This window comes from Elgaria multicarinata, chromosome 3 (genome assembly GCF_023053635.1).
Source record: "Elgaria multicarinata webbii isolate HBS135686 ecotype San Diego chromosome 3, rElgMul1.1.pri, whole genome shotgun sequence".
NCBI lineage: Eukaryota > Metazoa > Chordata > Lepidosauria > Squamata > Anguidae > Elgaria > Elgaria multicarinata.
The window spans coordinates 91,831,678-91,854,091 of record NC_086173.1 but is presented as its reverse complement, the minus strand read 5'-3'; the positions used below and the strand labels follow the sequence as shown (position 1 = coordinate 91,854,091).

General features: G+C 40.5%; 1 protein-coding gene across 1 annotated transcript; it reads right to left on the bottom strand.

Annotated features, from left to right (window-relative positions):
• Positions 1–6,459: 6,459 nt before the first annotated feature.
• On the bottom strand, positions 6,460–22,402 carry MFAP3 (microfibril associated protein 3). Its single transcript, XM_063120907.1, has 3 exons — positions 22,303–22,402; positions 14,404–14,818; positions 6,460–11,861 (listed from the first exon to the last, which is right to left on the bottom strand). Exons 2-3 carry the CDS (start codon positions 14,684–14,686, stop codon positions 11,110–11,112), a joined length of 1,035 nt encoding a protein of 344 aa, XP_062976977.1. The 5' UTR covers positions 14,687–14,818; positions 22,303–22,402; the 3' UTR covers positions 6,460–11,109.
• Positions 22,403–22,414: the final 12 nt, after the last annotated feature.

Below are 22,414 nucleotides of genomic sequence, written 5' to 3'. Positions count from 1 at the left end.
CTTCATTCCCGTTGAAATGCAAGCAATTACTAACTTAGTCTGGATCCAACTCAATTTGTGCTGCAAGTACCCAAAATGAAAATTACATAAGAGGTTTATGTTGTATGCATGTGTAGACAGGTTCTCAGCCTAACCCCTGGTAGATTGGCCCAGTTTGGATGACATGACAGCCCATCGGGGTTAATTTATTTAATTTATTTATTTATTACATTTATATACCGCCCCACAGCCGAAGCTCTCTGGGCGGTTTACAACAATTAAAAATAGTAAACATTAAAAGTATACAAAAATTTAAAAAACATAAAAACAGTATAAAAACAGTTTATAGGAACTGTTGAGGAACTGCAGCACATGCCAGCTGCCATTATCAATATGAAACCTAAATTGGGGGCTGTTGCTTCATGTGAACCAGGCTGGTAGGTGTTATTTGAGGGTTAAACGACCCTCACATAACCCTTTAACAGACCATGGGTTATGTATGGGTTGTTTAGCCCTCAAATAACCCCAGCTGGCTAGGTTCACATGGCACAACAACCCCCAGTTGGGAGTTGCATAATCACAATAGCAGCTGGCATGTGCCTCAGCTCCTCAATAGTAAACTAATCCTTGATGGGCTGTTGTGTCATCTGAACCAGGTCAATCTATAAGGTGTTAGGCTGGGAACCTGGTTGGTGTTTTCTCATGAACCCAGAGAACATGAACCTTGGTTCTGGAACTTCCCGAGTTGGGAAGCTTGCCTGGCTCCGTCTTCTGATGATGTATGAAGATGTTTAGAGTAGGATATATTGAGCTAATTTGAACTTTGCTGCTATGGTTTCTTCTCGTTTAAATGTTTTTATATTGGAGATTTCTCTGTTCTTTTAGTTATTACTTTGGCATATTTATTGACTAATCGTGTGTGTGTATTCATATATCACCTCCTCCCAGACTCCTGTGGCGGTAAGATCAGTCCAGTCGAGGCGCTTGGGATGGTGACAGCCAAATGGGATAAACCAGAGAGCTGTCTTCTGCAATCCATTCTGGCCATCTTGAAGAGTTGTGGTTGGGAGCGGGTGGAGACAGCTGGGAGTGGCAAGCAGACAAAGCAAAGATAAAAGAGAGGGAGAGCCAGAGGGAGAAATGGACAAAGCAACGGGGAAAACCTGGAAGAGACAGTGGAAGGGAGGGAGGGAGGAGAGGAGAGGAGAGGAAAAGGGGAGGGAAGAGGTTCGCTTACCTGGTGGCAAACCACTTCCCCTACCTCTGACTCTTGGCAGTTCAGGGGAATGGAGGTCAGGGCTTTGTGGGAGCCTATCCTGGATTATCTGCCCACCCCCCTTGGCGAGGAACAAGCAGCCTAATCAGAAGGAATAGAGGTCTGCTGGAGATAGTGGGAAGAGACCCCCTTCCAGAGGAGAAACACCAGGGCAAGCTCCAGGAGAAAGAGTGAATTGCTTATGGTTTAAGTCAAGGAGATAAACCCTTAAGGGAACAGTTTCATCCCTCTATGCATAGATTCCAAAGGGCATTCCATTCCCTGATTATTGCTGCATCTTGGAGGAGGCAAGAGCAAAATGCTCTGTAGGTACTGAAGGAAATTGAAGCCACTGCTATAACTAGGCTAAATCTTAAACTAAAAAGTTCCATTTAAACTCATCTTGAGCTCCATGACTTTTACGGAACCTATGGATCGAGAGTTTGATGTGCTCCTTCTCTAATATCCTGTGCACTATATATGCTTCTACTGTTTAAAATATTGCAAATGTAAGGAACATGCCTACACTTCCAGGCTACTTTACTGTACAGCAGCTGGCAAACGAAAAGCAAATTATAATAGTAAGGTGTTGAAGAACTTATATGTGACCAAGGGCCAATTCCAGATATTGGATTGGTCCTTTGAATGATCTCTGTTTTTTTAACTCTAAGGAAACTTAGAATTGAATCTGTCAATTCTATAAAAATTATAGCAAGCAAACCACACGTCGAAAACTTCTGAAATTCGACACAAATGACCCCCAATCATCAATGTCTACACACAGTAAGTTTCAGGGATCTAGCTTTTTTAAAAAAAGTTATCAGTGTATTTTCGGCCAATGCAATCCTATGGGGAAAGAAACCAAAATGGCGGGTGGAGCACCGAAAACAAGCGGAGCGCTCTGGAAATGGGCAGTCCGCTTTGTGATGCTTCGCTAAGCCTCTGACTTGTTTCACATCCACCTTTAACGGAGGCGAATCAGGCTGCTCCGATGCCGCTTCTAAGACCCTAAGCAAAGCGGAGCACAGCCCTACTCTCAAGAGCCAAACTGGATGGCAACCAGAGCTTTGGCTTGCTTACCTCTGCCCTGATCTTCATTAAATTTTGCATTAAAATTTTTATATCTGTTATGGGTGAAAACTTGGCGGAGGATGGGGAGGAACAAAAGCCTTTTGCACACTATATAAATTCAGAATTTTGTTTCTACTGAGCATGGTGAATAGTAAAAATATTCTGTACCTAGCACCAAATGTTATCCAGCAGTACTCATATACCACTAATACGGTTTCTGGTAACCTCTCCTGTTTGAATCATCCATTTAACTAGCTGGCTGCAGAGCATTATATTCTCCATTCTTCTAAAACTCACAATGGCTGCAACACCAGGAAGACTGTTATAATTTTTATTCCCCCCCCCCCCACACACTTATCCCTTAGTGCAGGATCTTCCAACTTTTTATAGTTGGGGTAAAAACTGGACAAAAGCTGGGAAACCATTGGTGGTTGGCCACTGCTTGAACAGACTGCCAGACTAGATGACGCCTTGGTCTGATGCAAAGTGGCTTTTCTTATGAACTAAAAACAAACAAACAATTTGAACCCATCAAAAGCCAGTCTGAACAAAACATACCTTGCAGCCTGCCTAAAACTAGGCAAAGGTGGGGCCAGACTGACTTCTCTAGTACTGCCTATTCAAACAACAAAATGGGCATGTTGAGGATAGATCTGATAGATCTTTATGTGTTTCAGTGGTTCTTCCACACAGTTCAGATGTAACATCCTGGCTCGACCCTTCCGCTTATGCCTTTCCCCCTCTTTCTCCACTGTGGCAACCCGGCTGTGGAATGAGCTCCTCAGAGAGGTCCGCCTGGCGCCTACACTGTACTCTTTTCATCGCCAGCTGAAGACCTTTTTATTCTCTCAGTATTTTAACACTTAATTTTAACTTAAATTTAATTTTACTGTTCTAACTCTGTATTTTAATCTTATATCAATTTTGCTGCATGGTTTTATCCTGGTTGTGCTTTTTATATTGTATTTTGTATTTGTGTTTTTAACCTGTTGGTTTGTTTTATTATGGTTTTAATTTTTGTGAACCGCCCAGAGAGCTTCGGCTATTGGGCGGTATAAAAATAAATAAATAAATAAATAAATGATTCTCTACTACCTTTCTTGGCTTGAGGCAAACCAGTTTTCTGGCTTGGACCAAACAGCAGATTGTGCAGTGTATCTCAAATTTGGAAAGGAGGGAAGCACTACACGAAAAAGGAGAAAGCACTCAAATCCCTTACCCTTCACAAGTCTGTTCTTGCCGTTAACCCAGATCTCTCCAATTGTTCCAGATCATACATTTCCCAGCTACAAAGCTGAAGGGGTGTGCAATTCTCACTCTGTTCAACAGATCACAGCATTCCTCGTTGCTCCTAGCAAGTCAGGTGCCCATTTGTACCGTAGCATTATTACTGGAGAAAATCTGGGCTGCTAATAGCTCAATAATAATAATAATAATAATAATAATAATAATAATAATAATAATAATAATAATAATAATACCACCTGCCTCTCCCTCTGGATCGAGGCGAGGAACAAAATGGAATACAAAATATTATAAAATACATAAAACTGATTAAAACATATAAAAACGAATACATTATTAAAATAACAGCCAGAGGTCTTAAAATTCGACTGGGTAGGCCTGCCGGAAGAGATCAGACTTTATTGCTTTTTTATATTCAGAAAGACTATTGAGTTGGCGGATCTCTCCTGGCAGGTCATTCCACAGTCTGGGAGCCGCAGAAGAGAAGGTCCTCTGGGTAACAGTTGTTAATCTAGTTTTTGCTGGCTAAAGTAAATTCAGCCTGAGTGTGTGGGGCAGACTGTATGGGAGAAGGTGATCCCGCAGGTAACCTGGACCCAAACCATGTAGGGCTTTAAAGGTAATAACCAACACTTTATACTTTGCCCGGAAACTAATTGGCAGCCAGTGTAATGATTTTAAAACTGGGGTAATATGGTCACTTCTAGATGTACTGGTGACCAACCTGGCTGCCATATTTTGCACTAGTTAAAGTTTCTGGACTAGGCACAAAGCCCTATGTAGAGCGCATTGCAGAAGTCGAGCCTCAAAGTTACCAGCACGTGCACTACCATCTTTAGGTCTTCCAACTCTAGGATGGGGCACAGCTGGCGTATCAGCCGAAGCTGATAGTAGGCACTCCTGGTCATCGCATCTATCTGAGCTGTCATTTGGAGCGACAGATCCAGGAGCACCCCCAAGCTGTGAATGCAGTCAAACCCAGGTTGGAGCCTTTGATGGTAAGCACCTCCATCTTGTCTGGATTCAGCTTCAGTTTGTTTTTTCTCATCCAGCCCATTACCGCCTCCAAGCATTCATTCAGAGGAGACACACTATCCTTAGCTGACGCTGTTGTCGAAGGCATAGAGAAGTATATTTGGGTGTCATCGGCGTACTGATAGCACCCCGCCCCATGCCTCCAGATGATCTCTCCCAGTGGTTTCATGTAGATGTTAAACAGCATTGGGGATAATAATTATAATAAATTTGTTACCTGCCTCTCTCTCTGGATCGAGGTGGGGTACAACACAAATGCAAACACCATAAAATACATAGGATGGCACCTTATGGTACATGATACAACAGCTCCTTCTATGAGGAGCAGCTATTCCCAAGCGTCACCATCTGGAATCTACCTGAGAGGTAGGACCGGAACCACTGGAGCACAGTGCCCCCAATTCCCAAACCTCCCAGGCGTTCCAGAAAGATACCATGGTTGATGGTATCGAAAGGCGCCGAGAGGTCCAAAAGCACCAGCAGGGACACACTCCCCCTGTCAATACTCAGGCATAGATCATCCACTAAGGCGACCGACCATAGCTGTCTCAACTCCATATCCTACCCTGAAGCCAGTTTGAAATGAAATAATTGTCCAGCTCTTGGAACAACTAAGGGTCTAAACCAGAGCTGTGGAACTTGTGGACCTCCAAATATTGTTCGATACTATCTCCCATCACACACACACACACGCCACCAGAAGGGCCAATGGTTAGGAGACCCGGCAATATCTGGAGAGCTCCCAGTTTCACATCGCACTGTAAATGGTTCTAAGGTGTTTTTTTCAGCCCCCAACACAGATATCCATGTGTAGAAAGGGATATTTCTAGTTTTCCAATGAAAGACGCAGAGAGATCAGTCTACTGATAAATAACCCAATTTTTTTGGGGGGGGGAGGGGAAGGCATTGGAAGATTTATATCAACAAACACAGGGCAGACTACAAACACAAAGCCACATGTGAGTTCCAATTACATAATGGGTTGCTTCGCACACCATGTGTTAATTCACCCCTGGACTTCAAGATGTATGGTGGCATCCACTTTGAATATGCATGCTGCAGCTTGTCATGTCTTGCGAACCTAGGTGTCATGGGTTATTTGAGGATTAAACAACCCTTGGAAAACCATGGGCTGTTGTAGGGTTATTGGATGGTTATTTTGCTGCCAACAAGCCATGCTACCCAGGTTCAGATGACATAAGCCATGCCCAGGCAGTGATTATGGAAATTGTACCCTGCACATGCTGTGATTTCAATAGGCCACCATGGCTTCTCGTAGTGTTAGGCTTCTCTTAATGTTGCTCAATGTGGCCACCAGCTGTTGTCTCTGATCTCAGAATTTATTTATTGCCTTTATATACCACCCCATAGCCGAAGCTCTCTGGGCGGTTTACAAAAGTTAAAAACAGTAAATATTAAAAACAAATATACAAAGTTTAAAAACATAAAAAGCATAAAAACAACAGTATCCTTATAAAAACAGCTATGGAGATAAGAGCAGGGATGCCTCTAGGACCATGGCTCAGAGGCCAAGTCCCTACCTCCTGGAAGAACCCAACGAGGCTCTGTAGGCTGGATGCAGAAGCTCCATGCGCCAGAGGTTCCCCATCCCAGCTGTAAAGCAACCTTAACTATTCTACAACCATTTGTCTCTGGACCTGGGATAAACAGTTACAGGTGGCCACAAGGCTTTAAGACAATAAACAAATAAAAGATGCCTGATATGGACACTCAACTACTAAACTTTCTCCAGTTGCATGAAACGTTTGTTGGCATTGGCTAAAGTCAGTTGTTTAGCAACCATTCATTGGACAGTTAATTTTCCTGCCATGTTCTTGGACAGGAGGAAGTGACAAAACCAGAAAAACAGTGCAGACCTTTAATAATGAATTTTATTCTGGAAAAAAAAGCACCATTGTATTTTTATATGAAAGTATGAAATTATACGCTGTTACAGAACACTGACATTGCCACCTCAAGAACACAAATTACTTTGATGTTGCTTTAGACAGTATTCAGTTTACAAAGTAGAGTTTTATGCTATCTACAAAAGTCAGAGGCTAAGGAAACAAGACAATAATCTCATGATTGACCAGAGACATTAGAAATGTGAGCAGGTAGAACTTTATATCCATTGGGTCAGTGGACATCTCTAAGGATGGGCTTTCTTGCTCTTTGTCCTCTAAATAGATAAAAGAATGTTGACCATCTGAGGAAATGTGCATAATTTTTAGCTCACTGAAATACTATCAATCTTCACCACATACATTAGTAGTAATACATCAATATGTTGTTAAAATCTGTTAGAAAACTATTCACACTCCACAATATATTCACCATGCATTTGGTTTTAATAAGATTTTTTAAAATCTACCTCTTCAAAAACACATTTTATTTCTCAGCTTTGCCTTTGCTGAAATGTCATAAATGTGTTTACAGAAGGATGTAAAAGAAATAGAACTCCACATTTCATATTCTCAAAACAAATATATGGACTATCTACTAGAACTGGGAGGGCAGGGGTCAGTAGAAGCTTGTTACCGGGCCACAAAGAACACTGGCTTTTTTTTTTTTAGGATCTATTTCTGGTAAACATTCTGTTCATTATACTAAGCCTAATAAAAAATATTTCAGAAGCACAGAAGGACATACCTGAAGTTACAGACTTTTTTTTCCATACAGACATCACACAAATTAAAAAGCAGAATGCCTTGCACAGGTCTCTTTCCCATTTCCAGTGACATCTGATTATCTGAAAATTGCCCTGCTGCTTTTCTATGGAAATATCATGTACCATTATCGTATGTCTGCTGGGTTGGAAACACCATAAAAGAAACCTGAATGTGCTAGTTGTGTCTCCATGTTATACACAGAATGCAATGTTTTGCAGATACACAAATGTCCAGAGGGACAATTATGATAATCTGATTTGATTTGGCCTACAAATTCACTCTCAATCATTGCATTATCACTGTTGCTATGCCAGGCATTATTGTTAATTGGCCTGTAGCATTCACGGCTGTAAAGTATAACTGAGGACATAATTTCCTGGAACTCAAAACTTTCAATCTGCTCATTTCGAGCATTAGAAAAGCCTATGCACTTGGAACATATTAAGCACAATCTCCTCTCAACGCAAAACAGCAACATGTGTGATTAAACATTAAAACAATCAACTCAATGGCGCTGCAGATTTATGTTTACTGTGCAGAACGAAGATTGCAGCATTCAGCACAATTCCGGGGTCACACTAATGCTTTGCTGCAGAATTGCTTCATCTTGCAGACACATTGGCCATTATCAGAATAAGGCTCTTATAATTAATTAGCTTGCCCTTATGATCCAGGATAGAGCAGAAACCCAACTGAATATATTTATCAGCCAAGCACACCAAAGTAGCGTTCTCTCTCAGTGTTAATGCTGCCAGCTTGGCTTATGTAAGTGAAACTAGTATGCATTAGCACAGTTTCTATCTTTATCATAGGGATCTTTATCATGCTGCAGCAAACATTGTGGGAAGCCCAGAGGTGTGAGGAGTACATAGGCCGGGGTGAGCAACTTGTGGCCCTCCAGATGTTTTAACCTACAACTCTCATAATATCTCACCGTTGGCCATGCTGACTAAGCTTGATGGAAACTGCAGGCCAAAAAAATCTAGAAGGCCACAAGTTGCCCATGTCTGATCTACGCAGTTACTAGGTGGAAAGTAGAAGTGCCACCTCCTGACCCAGAGATCATGCCTATTCCTTTAAAAAAAAAATCTGGGCTAGCAAGATATTATACAGGAACAGCAAGTCCTGATTTGTTTCTGCAGCAGGCCACACTCCAAAGTAGGACCCCAGCTATACTTCACGGCATGCAGTAGTGACGTGCAGGGAAATGGGCCGCTGGAGCATTAGGCCGTGAATTGCTATTCCTGCAGAATGCCTCACGATCTCAAAACAATTAAAACAAAAGCCAACACGTCTGGTTCAGAAGCTGGCAACCCCCAGTTTGAATAACACTTTCAGAAAGTCAGGCAAACTCAGTTTCTAAAGTATAGGACATATTCCTATACTACAATATCATTCTGCCATGTTAATGCTTACACCATCTCTATTTTGCTTTAGACGGTTTCATGGAAAGAAATTCAAGTTAAATTCTGTAAGCTGAATAAGATTTACTAAAATTATCTGTTACACAGCTGGGCATTACTGCAGATTTTCAAGGCATCATTGCTGTTCATCATCCACTTCTACTGCTATAAATCTAATATTAAATCCTCTTGAACATTGTGCTTATTCGCCTTCAGCAACTGCTAGCTCAAATGAGATTTCATGGGGTTCTTGTTGCCAAGTTATAAAGCTGTTCTAAAAATTTTAAGTAACTAATTTTCGGAGTGCAGATCAACAAAATATAAATCCAATTAAAGCGGTACCTTTAAAGTGTAAAAGGAAAAAGAAAAACACTAAATACTGAGAGCAGGAGTTTATTTCACTTATCCAGCACTCTTGAAAACACCTAGCCGAGGCACAAAAATTGGACCTATAAATTTCCCTAACCTTTGGTCAAGTGAAAGAAAAGAGTCAAGGGTGAAATAGGTAGACACACAGCCACATTCATTCCAGTAAGGAAACTGAATTCTTCCAGTTATTCAGTCTATTTTCCAATTCTATGTAATGGCCGGGTTCACATGATCAGCAGTGGTAACTACACAGTAGAGGTTGTTTTCCCCAGCCCACACATCCTACTCACATGCCTGGCATTTCCTTAATTACCCATACTGTGTCATGTCATGGGTTCCTATGTCATCTGAACATAGCACACACTACAGTGGGGTGGCTTCTAACCCATGCCACAACCCCTACTACAAATCATGGTTGTGGGGTGGGTTAGAAGCCACCTCTGCTGCACTGCATGCCTGGTTCGGACAACATAGCAACATACAGTGTGGATAATTAAGTAAATAGCAGGTGGGGCTGGGGGAAACAACTACTACTACTACGTAGTTTCCCCCACTGATCATGCGAATGCAGCTAGAATGAATTGGCCCAGGACTGTGTCAGCTTCATGAGAATGGGCAAGAACAGATTTGCATGTTATCATGTGTCAGTAACATGCTGATTAAGGATTAATCTACACACATGTAACAGAATAAGGCCTGCAAGCGAGGGAATCTCATTTTGGAGATTATTATTATTATTATTTGCAAACAAACGAAAAGAATTGCCAACAATGGGCAAAGCTAGAACCTGCCTGCTCTTTTAGTTTTCTATTTGCAAGGATTTTTTTAAACGTTGATGAGTATTCAAATGTAGTAGCTCCCACTTGCAGTTTGAAGTGGTACATGCCATTGTACCACTTGGTAGACACGTACAGCCAACCGAACATCAGCATCAGAGAGAAGCTGTTCAGAGTGGTAATGCCTTACCCTTTCCACCAGTCACTGGATTCTAGTTAAGGGCCAAACAAGACAAGCACGTAGCAGCCTCCTTTTCTAGCTGCACATCTCCCCCCACTTCAATAATTTCCCACCTCCTGCAGCTGATTTTCATTAAACATACACATCTGGGGACTGTTTTGCACATCTACTGTGTTCAGACTTGCGACTGACTCATGGCATTTGCCTTTTTTGTTAATAATTTTTAGAAACAAACTGCCTGAAAAAGCAAAATATTTTCTTTTTAATGTTTAAGCTTATTGCAGGCTCTCCGAGATCTTAACTCTTATTTAAGCTGCTGTTAACTTCATCATAGCGATGTTGATGGCACCAGAATACTTTGGCATTTCAGGACTAATCCCAGAGAAGAGAGAATACTCATAACGCTGACACCTTGAGCTTTACTTGAAAAACAAATTAAAAAGATCCTTTATTAAAGTTCTTGGCAACTGGCAGCAAGCTTAAATGACCAGTTCTTGGGTGTAGGATAAGATTCAAGTTGTCAAAATTTGTATTTAGGTTTCCATTTTCTAACTGAAGTACTGCATTTGAGAGTAAGTGACAGTTCTGGTGATTTTGTAACTTACTGACATAGTTTTAAAAGTGCAATAATCTCAAATTCTTGTTGGAGCATTTATTATATCACACAAACTTAGATATGCTGAAGTCTCTCATGGTCTGGTGAACTATGACCCCTCACACATCATGAAATTATCGCTGGGCACATTCAAGAATTTATGCTTCCCAATAGACATGTCAAAAACAGCTTATTTTGTTTTTTCCTTTGTGTTTTGCTGCTGTGACTGGAGATCACCAAAAACTGGAATGAAGTATCCTATCTGCAAAATACACCTACAGTATGTGCAATAAAATTCCTGCTAAAGAGAATTTTAAAACAGCTTCGAAGCTGATTTCCAAATTGATTTGAGAACACTGATATACATTACAGAACAGAACAAAAATCCACATCTTTGCCAACTGTTTTGGCACCTTAAAGCCGCCAGAGGAGTTTAAAAAACAACAATAAAACGGGTTTTGTGCATTTGTGACTATGGCATTTTTGCTTTTCTCTCTCTCTTGAAGCAACTTGTATGCTTTTGCTGCTCTATTTAGATTCAGCACATGCATCATCTTCAGAAGGTATGGAAGGGACGCTGTCATGGGAAACAGTGTCAATGCTTTGTGCTTCTGATTGAAGGTGGACAGATACCTCAACAGCTATTTCTTTGCAATGGTCATTCACAGAGCCATCATCCGAATCCCCTGCTGGCGAATTACTGCGCTTGATTTCCGGGTTTAAGGGATAGAGTCCCTCTTGGGCACCCAAGGCCTGGGTCTGTTTGATTCCAACTTCATCAGGATCATCAACGTGCACCGCTTCAAAGATCTCTTCCATAAAGGCCCTACAGTTCAGGATTAGTGGTGGGAGAGGGATACTTCTGGCAAGCTCCTCAATATACCGAGCAAATTCCATAGTCTTGAACTGGGTGACTTTGGCCAATTCTAAGGTTTTGGCAGAAGTAATGATAGGAATGCGCTTGGCAATTTCAAAGGCCTTCTGCAATTTCTCAGCCCCTTCTGTCCTGAAGAACTCATTGATGGCCTTCTCTGTCTTGCGGAGGTGGCTGCTCATCATGCACAGACGAGTTATGTTTAAAATCATGATGATGGTAAAGGCAACCAGGCAGACAATCATGTAGTAAATACCCATGTCCCCAGATGTGGAGACCACCCGGAGGGTGACTGAGTAATAGGAGGTGCCATTTTCATTAGTGGCAACACAAGTGTATCGCCCCCGGTCACCAAAAGTTACACTTGTGATATTAAGGATGCGGTCAGAGATCAACCATCTTCCATCTAAAGACACAAATACAAAAAAGATGTCAATGTCTTAGCTACAGATTATACTAACCCCTTTACTAACATTGGCAGGCACAAGAGACAGAGCCATTTCTGTTGGGCTCCATCTGTCTGGCCATTTCTGTGACACTCCCTCCTAAAGTATGTGCATTTGGTCTCCTCTTTTGATGCTTTTCAATGCGCCTTAAATATCTATTTATTCTAATCTGCTTTTAACTGCTGATGTTGGTATGGAGTTTAAAAACTGTTATTTTTCTGTTTTATCTTTGCTTCTTTGGATTAGGATGTTTTAATGCTGCTGCCTTTAGTTTAATGTATTTTACATTAAACTTGTGTTGTAAAACTACTTTGTGGAACCTATTTGCCAGGAAAGTGGGATATAAAAAGTAAATATAGGCATATCCCATTAACTGTATTACTAAGCTGAAGGCAACACAGGATTGGGGAAGATGCCCAACTAACAATATTTGACTGATCATTTGCTAGTCTACTAATTAAACAGGATTGAATATCTTTACCTAGCCAAGAAAATATTCAACTAATTTGCTGTTTTAGGCAGTGGTTTACATTTTAATGCTGATATGTTGAGATATAGTGGAGGGTCCTGCTGGAGGAAAGAATGTATGGGGGAGATGAATTTTGCCAGTTTCCCCTGCAGTGTTACCTCCCATGCTGTTCAAAACATCCCCTGATCCTTTTAAGCGGGGTGGGGGGTGGGGGTCAGGGTGCTGTAGAAGGAATGGGGGAATCAGCAAAAATTACTTTTCTCCAGCAGAGCATGGAACATCCCGTGGGCTGAGTTTTACTACAGTTAGTCGGGATCCAACTCACAGTAATCAACATTAAAAAGCAGAGTAGTTAGGAAAGGTGGAGTGGGAATCCAGAACTGCCTTCCCTCCAAAGATGGATCCCCAAGTAAAAATTAAAACAATGTGCAAAGAATTAAAAACTTCCTCCAGAGTCTCAAAATGAAAACACAGACACTTAACAGTGCTTATTAATATTCTGGAGGTAGGAAGTACATGGACTAATATTTTCACCTATATTAATATGCATGACCCTTTTTGATGTACTGGAATAAAATTAAATCTTATGTAGGAGTATGTCATGAAATACTAAATGCTCTATGGCAGATTTTCCAGCTGTAATTTTCTTTCTGGAGAAATATTTGTGTGTGCCTCTGTGTGTTCTTTTTATCCTTGTGAAAATAATGTTGGTGAATATTTTCATCAACAAATGTGGTTAGATATGTTGTGTACTTAAATATGTTTGGTGGACCATAAAAAGTGGACAAAACAATCCAGTGCTTGCATACAGTGGGGCCTCCCCTTTGCATAAACATTGGTATACATGAGATTCACATGCAGTATTCAACAAATAATAGCCAGAACAGCTTCATGCCTATGATCCTTGAGAAATTCATTAGATCAGCCTTCCTCAACCTGGTACCCCCCAGATGTTTTGAACTCCAAATCCCACCAGCCCCAGCCAGCATGGCCAGTGATCAGGGATTGTGGGAATTGTAGTTCAAAACATCTGGAGGGCAGTGGGTTAGGTAAGGCTGCATTTGATCATGGCAGCACCTTAAGGTTTTACGCTTTCCCCATGAATTCTGTCTATTTAGATTTTAAAGACAGGGTAAAAATAACTAGGACAGGTTCCTGTTTTGATGAGGGTTAGCACCTCTTTTCTGGAGACTGCTGCTGCAAACCCTTTCCCCCCCTAAGCTAGAACGAACAATGCAGTGGTACAATGGTTGTCTTTCCCAAACCATTTAAAAGGTGACTATTCTTGGCAGCAGGAAGCTACAGAGGACCAGGCACTACAATTGGAAAAAAGAGCCATGTTACTATTATTGTTACCTCTGCCAGTCTTTTAAAGAGTTGGAAAAGGTGTTCACAAAAGTTCTGCAATGCTCTTTTCAGCCCAAGAAAAAGCACAGCATGTTTCAACTGGATTGAAGAAGTGGCCGAAAAACCAGTGGGTTTTTCTAATACTCTTTTGCACTTCATTTGTTTGTATGATGCTGACAAAACTTTTCAGGATTGCATTCACTCGGATGATCTTACCCATGGTGAAAAGCTATACTAATTCAATTTCTTCTATTTAGTCTAAATGCCAGTCTGGGTTTGCAGACGTGAACATGGCCCCTGAGAAAAATCCTGCAATCAGCAAATGGATTAAAATATCAAGGGCTTATAGTCCTAAAGCAACGAACTGAATTGCAGCAGGATGGTTACATAAGAGTAACTGGATTGCCAACTGTGTAATAGCTCATTTAACCTCCGAGTTTGCTCTAACTGATGAACAATTGGATCCGAAACGGAATCACAATGTTTTTGCTGAAGTCAAAATATAGTATTTTAAGTTTAAAAAAGATTCGTATTGTGTTTTCATGTGCACAACTTTGTGCAGAGGGATAAAGCATCTGGAGACAACACTTTCCCCTTCATGTCACCTAAAAACATGACATAGAAAAGAACCACAGCAATGCAATGGACTAGGGATGTTGTATGCTAGTCAAACAGGAATCTCTTACCTCCTCTGTCTTGGTCCAGCAGATGCCCTTTTGAGTTGTACCAAAGGATGGTGTCATGCTGGGTAATGTTCAGCATACATTCAATGAATGCACAGTTACCCTCCTTCTCTATGATATACTGAGGTACTGCTGATTTTGTCAAGGCTTGTAATATGGGAAGAAGTGATGCATTGACAGGGTGGGATCTTGACCCCGATGTTGTTGTGAGGTTCGAAACCGCATTTTTTAGTGCAAAAACACTAGTATGGAGAACCAGAGTCAACAGGCAGTAGCTGAGCTTCATGAAAGCTTTAAATAAGGTATTTCATAGAATATAACAGCTGAAGCAAGTTGTTCAAAGTCACCATGAAAAAGCTTGATTGTTTCATCAACAGAGAATTCTGAAGATTTTAAAATAAATAAATGGAATATCCAACTGAAAATTAAAAAAAACATGAACAAGGATTAGTAACAATGCAAAGTTTTATGGTTTTTAAACTTACTTAGCAAACAAGATTCCAGAGTGAAACAATGTAAGATGTCAGCTGCATTTGAAATGTGCTTAATGTGAGCAGGATTTAGCACAATCACAACTGAGAACTACTCTGCACATTAGAAGTTGGCAAAGAAATGCTTCTTCCCTCTTTTTGTTGTATAGTGGAAAGTGCTGAGACCTGCTAGTCTGAGGTTGGATCCAGAAGGGACCAAGATCCAGTGGAAGTTCCTGCTGAAGGAAGGGGGGTGAGCAGAATGTTTTTTGTGGATTCTCAACACTGTTTAGGACGGCCCCTGAATCTTTAGGAGCCGCTTTTCAGGGAAATACAGGGGGGTGAAGGAGCAATCAGTGAAAATCACCCATCTCTCTTCTTCTAGTAGGAGCACCCAGTGAACAGAGTTTTGCTCTCTAAAACTGTGGATCTACTTCTGTGTAAAGTATAACTCTATGAATTAGTCTCTAGGTACTTGTACTAAGTCCAAGATATGGTAGGGCAGCTAAAAAAATGACACTGTGATAGTAACTCTGAACTGCTAACAGAATAATGAGAATAATGAAATGCTGAGAGTAGGTAATTTTCCAATAAAGGTATGGGACCTATCAGTGGATCTCATGAAGACTATTCCCTCCTTTAGTGGCCCCTATTTATAAACTGAACCAAAATGAAGAGTTCCAGTGTCTGCAACATTAAACAATTTTTTGTTCGTTATTGGGTTAAAACTGAAGAAGGCAGGCTAAACAAGTTTCTGAGAGACGTGGAAAAATTACACAGATTTCTCTCAGTAGGGAGAAGAAAAAGAGATGTGAATAACCTTTCATAGGTTATCAGCCCCCAATTTGCTTATACTGTTTTCCAGGTGTCTATTTCCAAGATCTACAACTATTTTTATCTGGATGTTCAATTTCCACATTCTCAGTGTCCTTACAATGTATGTATTCGAATGTGCGCCCATTGTATTTGCATATATAAAACTGCACTTGCACCTATTTCCTGATAAAATAGAAGGCCACTTCTCTAAAATGAACCATTTGTGCATTTATGTCTTTCTCCAGGCTATTTCCTTCCCTCCCAACCCCCTTTCGGCATTTCCCCCCAGTAATTTAGACACAAAATATCTAGTACACAGCAACTCTTTCTCTTTTATTTTCAAAATGCTCTTAAAACTAACAATGGACTAATTCTGCACTGAAAACCGCTTATGTCTCTGAAACTGCATTAAATAATTTATTTTAATGGAAATTCTTACTAGCATGATTTTTTAAAACAAACAAACAACCCAACACAACCCTTTTGATGCAAATCTATCTCCAAGAACATTATCTTTTTTTGGATCCTAAACCATCTTCAGAGCTAGAAGTACATCTTCAGTAGGAAAACCTGAAAGCTTCAATATGAAGAATACTATCATAGAAAAGAAAGATATTAAAACCAGTGGAATGTACTTCTGAGTAAAGATGATTAGGATTGGACTAAAAGTTTCTTGTGTAACAAAAAATATGCATCAGGTAAATTTCCAACATTTCCCTGAGGATATTACGCGAGAATCCCAACATTATAGCCCTGTTTATGTGTGAAAAAGATAACTGCTGTATAAACAGCTTCAGACTAGCAACAGTACCTTTTACCAATATCAAAATGAATGCCTGGCCACAATCTAACGCAGGGTTAAAAGCACTGAAGTCCACTGAAATACGTGGCCTTAAACATACCTATTTCTATGACAGATTGTAGCACCTGATTTTATCAAAGCAGCAAATAATTGTCCTAAACACTTCTTGATGTTTATCCATTTTAATATTCCTAATGCAAAACACTGCACTGGAGAGTTAGTTAATCACAACACATACTGAAAAAACAGCTCTCTTAATTACGTTCTTTTAGGATGCAGTACTATAGCCCCTGGGAGGGTGTGTCACAAGAGGGGAGCCTCCTCCCAAACACCATGGAATAGTCCGCTGCCCAGTCTTCCTGCTGACATGAAGAGGGTAAAATGGGGATGTGTCAAGGGGGGGACAGGAAGAAGAGATACCAGACCTGGGGTTGGTTGGTCCCATTATTCCTAGTTTGGGGGCGGGAATCTAAAAAAAGAAAAAGGAGCAGGGGAAACTGTTCCAAGGAGAAAAGTGCCCCCACGTTTCACCTGCAATTCTTATTAAACCTCCTCTCTCTATCATCTATTTCCTGTCCACGTGCTTTCTCTCTTGTGGCTTCTAATACTTTAGAGGTCAGGCATCTTCTTTTCCCATTTAAAGAAACTGTTAAAACCCACCTCTTTTCTCTTGCATTACCCTCTTGATGATGCTCTATCTCAATTATTTATTTTTATGCTAATTCTAGGAGCTTTTCTTGTAACTTTTTATGGTTGGTTTCAACCTCAGTTAGCAAGTACAGTTTCTATTTTCCCTCCCAACTTCCCTGCCATATTCTCATTTAGATTGTGAACCTGTGGACAGGGACCAGGGTATTTTTTATTTATGTGGTGTACCAACTTTAGATGCTTTACAAAAATTGTGAGGGTGGTGAAATTGGTATTAATTTTATGAAATATAATTCCTGTACTTTCATTCATTTCATAAGATTTATACTTCCAGCTTATATTTTACTTAAGAAATTTGTTCAACAAACTTTTCTGGTTTCATTTATGGACTGACACTAATATCTAAATACGTTATTTATAACTGGAAAATATCAAGGTACATTGTCCTTCAAAAGCCTGAGATAACTATCTGCAATAATTGCATATGCTCCCTAGTAAATTGTACTGACCCTGCATAATGCACAGCAGTAATTGTAATGGGTCATTGGATTTTCCTTTTAATCCTTCAATGTTTGATCTATTAATCTCATTTTCTTTTATGCACACCCATTAAAATTAAGCAAAGATCTTTCACTGCTTAGTTTTCTGGGGGGAAAGTTGCTACATTTTTATGACAAAAAAGCACCTGTATTTATACAAAACAGCTGTTGCGTCCAATTAGATACAAGGAGGAACAAATAACATGATGTTATTTCTAAGAAATAACAAAGAAAAACATAACTAAGAAATAACTAAGAAAAACAAAGTCACTAATATTATATAGTAGCTGTTAATAATGAACGTTCACACAGAATCAACTCATTTAATCTTTATTGAATATCTAGATTATACCTGCACAAACCAGAGTACCGTATTTCTTTGATTCTAAGATGCACTTTTTCCCATATAAACATCTCTAAAAACAGGGTGCGTCTTAGAATCGCGGGTGCGTTTATTATTTCTTAGAATCAAAGCTTTTTTTCTGTTGATGGTACTGAAATTAGTGTGCGTCTTACAATCGATGGTGTCTTAGAATCGAAGAAATACGGTATAGGTATCCAAAAGTAGAACATAGGACTTTAATTTTGACCTGCATACTTAAAAGTTAAAACATGCCTAATTTTGGACAGCATACAATCATCAAGATAATCATAGTATAAAAGGAAGGATATGCTCAAGTTTCTGTAGTATTATCATTTTTTCTTGGAAGACTACAATATTATTGCATAAATAGATCATGGGGAACCAAAAAATCAAGTGCACAGCACTTTATAAAGTGTGGTCTCAAGGGAACAGGACACAAATATTTCATGTACTAACTAAATTGTTTGATCAAATAGAGGATGCATTTTTAATAAATTTCATAAGAACATAAGAAGAGCCATGCTGAATCAGACTAAGGGTCCATCTTATAACACCGATTCTGGTCCGCTTGCATTGGCTGCCTATATGTTTCCGAGCCCAATTCAAGGTGCTGGTCTTAACCTATAAAGCCCTACATGGCTTGGGACCACAATACCTGATGGAATGCCTCTCCCGACATGAACCTACCCGTACACTGCGCTCAACATCTAAGGTCCTCCTCCGAGTGCCTACTCCGAGGGAAGCTCGGAGGATGGCAACAAGGGAGAGGGCCTTCTCAGTGGTTGCCCCCCCCCCCCGACTGTGGAATGATCTTCCCGATGAGGCTCGCCTGGCGCCAACATTGTTATCTTTTCGGCGCCAGGTCAAGACTTTTCTCTTCTCCCAGGCATTTTAACAGCATTTAACAACGTTAAGTTTGTTTTTAATGGACCCCAGGATTGTTGTTTTTAAATGGATACTGTTGTTTTTATATTGTTTTTATGTTTTTTAATTTTTGTATACTTCTAATGTTTACTATTTTTAATTGTTGTAAACCGCCCAGAGAGCTTTGGCTGTGGGGCGGTATATAAATCCTCAGATACTGGAGATAGCACATAACGCTCAGGGCTAGTAGCCATTGATAGCCCTTTTCGCCAGGAATTTCCCAACCCCTCTTTAAAGCCATCCAAATTAGTGGCCATCACATCTTGTGGTAGTGAATTCGATAGTTTAACTATGTGTTGTGTGTACTTCCTTTTTCTGTCCTGAATTTCCCACCAATCAGCTACATGGGGTGATCCCAGGTTCTAGAATTATGAGAGAGGGAGAAAAATGTCCCCCTATCCTCATTCTCCACACCATGCATAATTTTGTATCATGTCTCCCTTTGTAATAAATAAATAAAATGTAATAAATCAATAAATAAACCTTCTCTCATAGGGGAGATGCTCCAGCCCCTTGATCATTTTAGTTGCCCTTTACTGCACTTTTCTAGCTCTAAAATATCTTCCTCTTTTTTAGGTGTGGTGACCAGAGCTGTACACAGTATTCTAAGTGTGGTCGCACCTCAATTCCTCTTCTAATTATGCCTAACATGGACTTTGCCTTCTTTAAAATAGCTGCACATTGGGTTAACATTTTCATTGAGCTGTCCACAACCCCAATATATTTTTCTTGCCTGATCATCGCTAGCTCAGATCCCATCAGGTTATATTTGAAGTTGGGATTGCCCCCACCCCCAGGTGCATCACCTTACACTTACTTACATAGAACCACATTTGCCATTTGGATGCCCATTTTCCCAGCTTGGCGAGATCCCTTTAGAGCTCCTCGCAATCCCTTTTTCTTTTAATCATCTTAAATAATTTGGTGTCATCGACAAACTTGGCCACTTCACTGCTCACTCCTAATTCCAGAACAAGTTGAAAAGAATTGGTCCCAACACAGATTCCTGTGGGACCCCACTATTTACTTCCCTCCAATGGGAAAATTTACATTTATTCCTACTCTCTTCTTTCTGTTGTTTAACCAGTTACTGATCCATAAAAGGATCTCTTCCCTTATTGCATGACTGCTAAGTTTGCTCAGGAGTATTTTGTAAGGAATTTTGTCAAAAGCCTTTTGGAAGTCCAGGTAACCAATGTCCACTGGATCACCACTGTCTACATGTTTATTGATGCTCTCAATTCAGCAGCTCCAGACTACACAGAACTTTTTTAAGAGCTGGAGTTTCATGAAGTTAAACACGAAGAGCTCTGCACGCAATTTCCTACTGCCAAAACAGATCTGTTCCTAATATTCTCATGCACAGCAAAGCACATGTTCACACAGGAACACCTTGTATGCATAAGAAACCTTATAGACCATTGGATCTCTTCCTCCCCCATAAAAAGTCGCTTAAGAATCACTGGCTATATTTGGTAATTACCAATGTTTTTAAGTGTTTTACAACAATAGTTTTTACAATGGGCCATATTCTGAAACTATATTAGATACACACTGTCCAGCATCTGGACTCTCTCCTCATGTCAACTAACATATTACAAAGAGATAATCACTGTTTCCTTTCACTACAGTGATCCAGAGAGATGCACAAAAGTATTTTCAAAAGAGTAGCCAAAATTATCAAGAGCCTGGACCAGCTCTCCTATGAGGAAAGGTTCATGTTTGTATTAGAAAAAAATGTATATTTTTCTGAAATAAAGTTCTATGTAACATGGAGGATATCTTCCTTCATTTAAAGGGCTGGACAAAAATCCCCAAACACTCACAAGCACCTAAAATGTGCTATTGAGCCTACATGCCTGTAATACTTTTCAACCAAATCCAACACTGACTTTTAAAGATGTCATGCTTATATCGGAGCATTTTAAACATTTCTCAAGCCCCAATTTCTGTAAAGCAATTGAAGTTATTATTTTTTAAAAAAATAGTTCCAATGAACTAGACTCTGGTCTAATTATATTGCAGTAACAAGGTAATACTAAAGAAAAATCATACAGTTTTACTCTACTACAGCCATAGTACAGATACCAACTACATCACAGGAATGAGAAGACAGAAGCAAAACAGGTAAGTAACGATTCACAAAATGCCAAGAAATAGATGTTGATGCTTTGGTTTATTCCACCTATGTACTCTGACTCTCCAAGAGTGCAGACTAGGATTGCCAGGTTGCCACCAAAAGAATATACATTTATCTTTAAATGCACTGATAAATGCTCATAATGCTGGGGAGGAGTTCTTTCCACCACCCTTAACACTACCCACACTTGCAGTAAGAGGATCATGGGCCCCCACTCGCTACTGCCTCATCTTCTGCTTCATTGAAGTGTTTAAAGGCAAACACATGTTCTTGGCAACCTTACTTCAAACTGGGGTCTTTTCCAGCCCTGCCACCTGAACACTTACTAATCAAACAGAGATGCTAGAGTTTTAACCTGGTATCTAGTACATGCACAAAAGACTCAGATTAGGCATTTCCATGACTCTTCCAATAGTACACCAATGGTGCTAAATTTTTGTTCAAAACAAATCTCAAGGACTAAGACTCTCCAGGTTATCTCTCTCCCCAAGAAAAGCACTGTCCCTTCCAAAATGGGTAAACATAAGAGGATCATTTATGGCACACGGAGATAATCAAGTAGCCATTGTTTCATCAATCCAACTAGTAAAAACATGTTCTAATGCATAGGTGAATAGTAGAGCCTGAAAAACCAGTGAAGCTTCATGAGTGTCTGGTCAAAGACTCCTCAACCCCACACCAGCAGAGTCTGCTCTTGATCCACATGATTCTCCTAGAAGAACTTCTAGAAGGTGGGATGGAAGTGCTTAAAATAAATGAATACCACCTTGATCCAGGAGATTTTAACCTGAACCACCTTAACCCAGCCGATGTCATCAGGTTCTGTCCTGACTTATGAGTTTCTCCTCCCCGCCCACCAACCTGTGCAAGCACCATCCCCTAACCCTGCTAATGGGGGCCTATACAACTGGGGGGCATCGTCCTTCCCTTTTACCACTACAAAGTAATCCCCACTGCATTGCAGGGCATTCTCAATAGCTCCTGAGACAACCTTCCCCAACCTGGGGGCCTGCAGAGGTGTTGGACTGCAACTCCCATCATTCCCTGCCAGTTCATGCCCACGATGGGAGTAGCATTCGGCACCTCTGGAAGGCTGATCTAAGGTAAAAACCTTGCAGCATAAAGCGTCTAATCACAACGTGACGTCACTCTCTCTTATAAAGCACCAGCGGGTCGCTCCACCATCTATGACGACTCACCGCGGCGCCGTTCTGCACCGAAGCCGCTCAGCCCGTCTCCCCACGGCAGCCCCTTCCACTAAAGGGATCTACGCAGAGAAAGCTGCTACTTCCTTCCTTCTTCGCGTCCCAG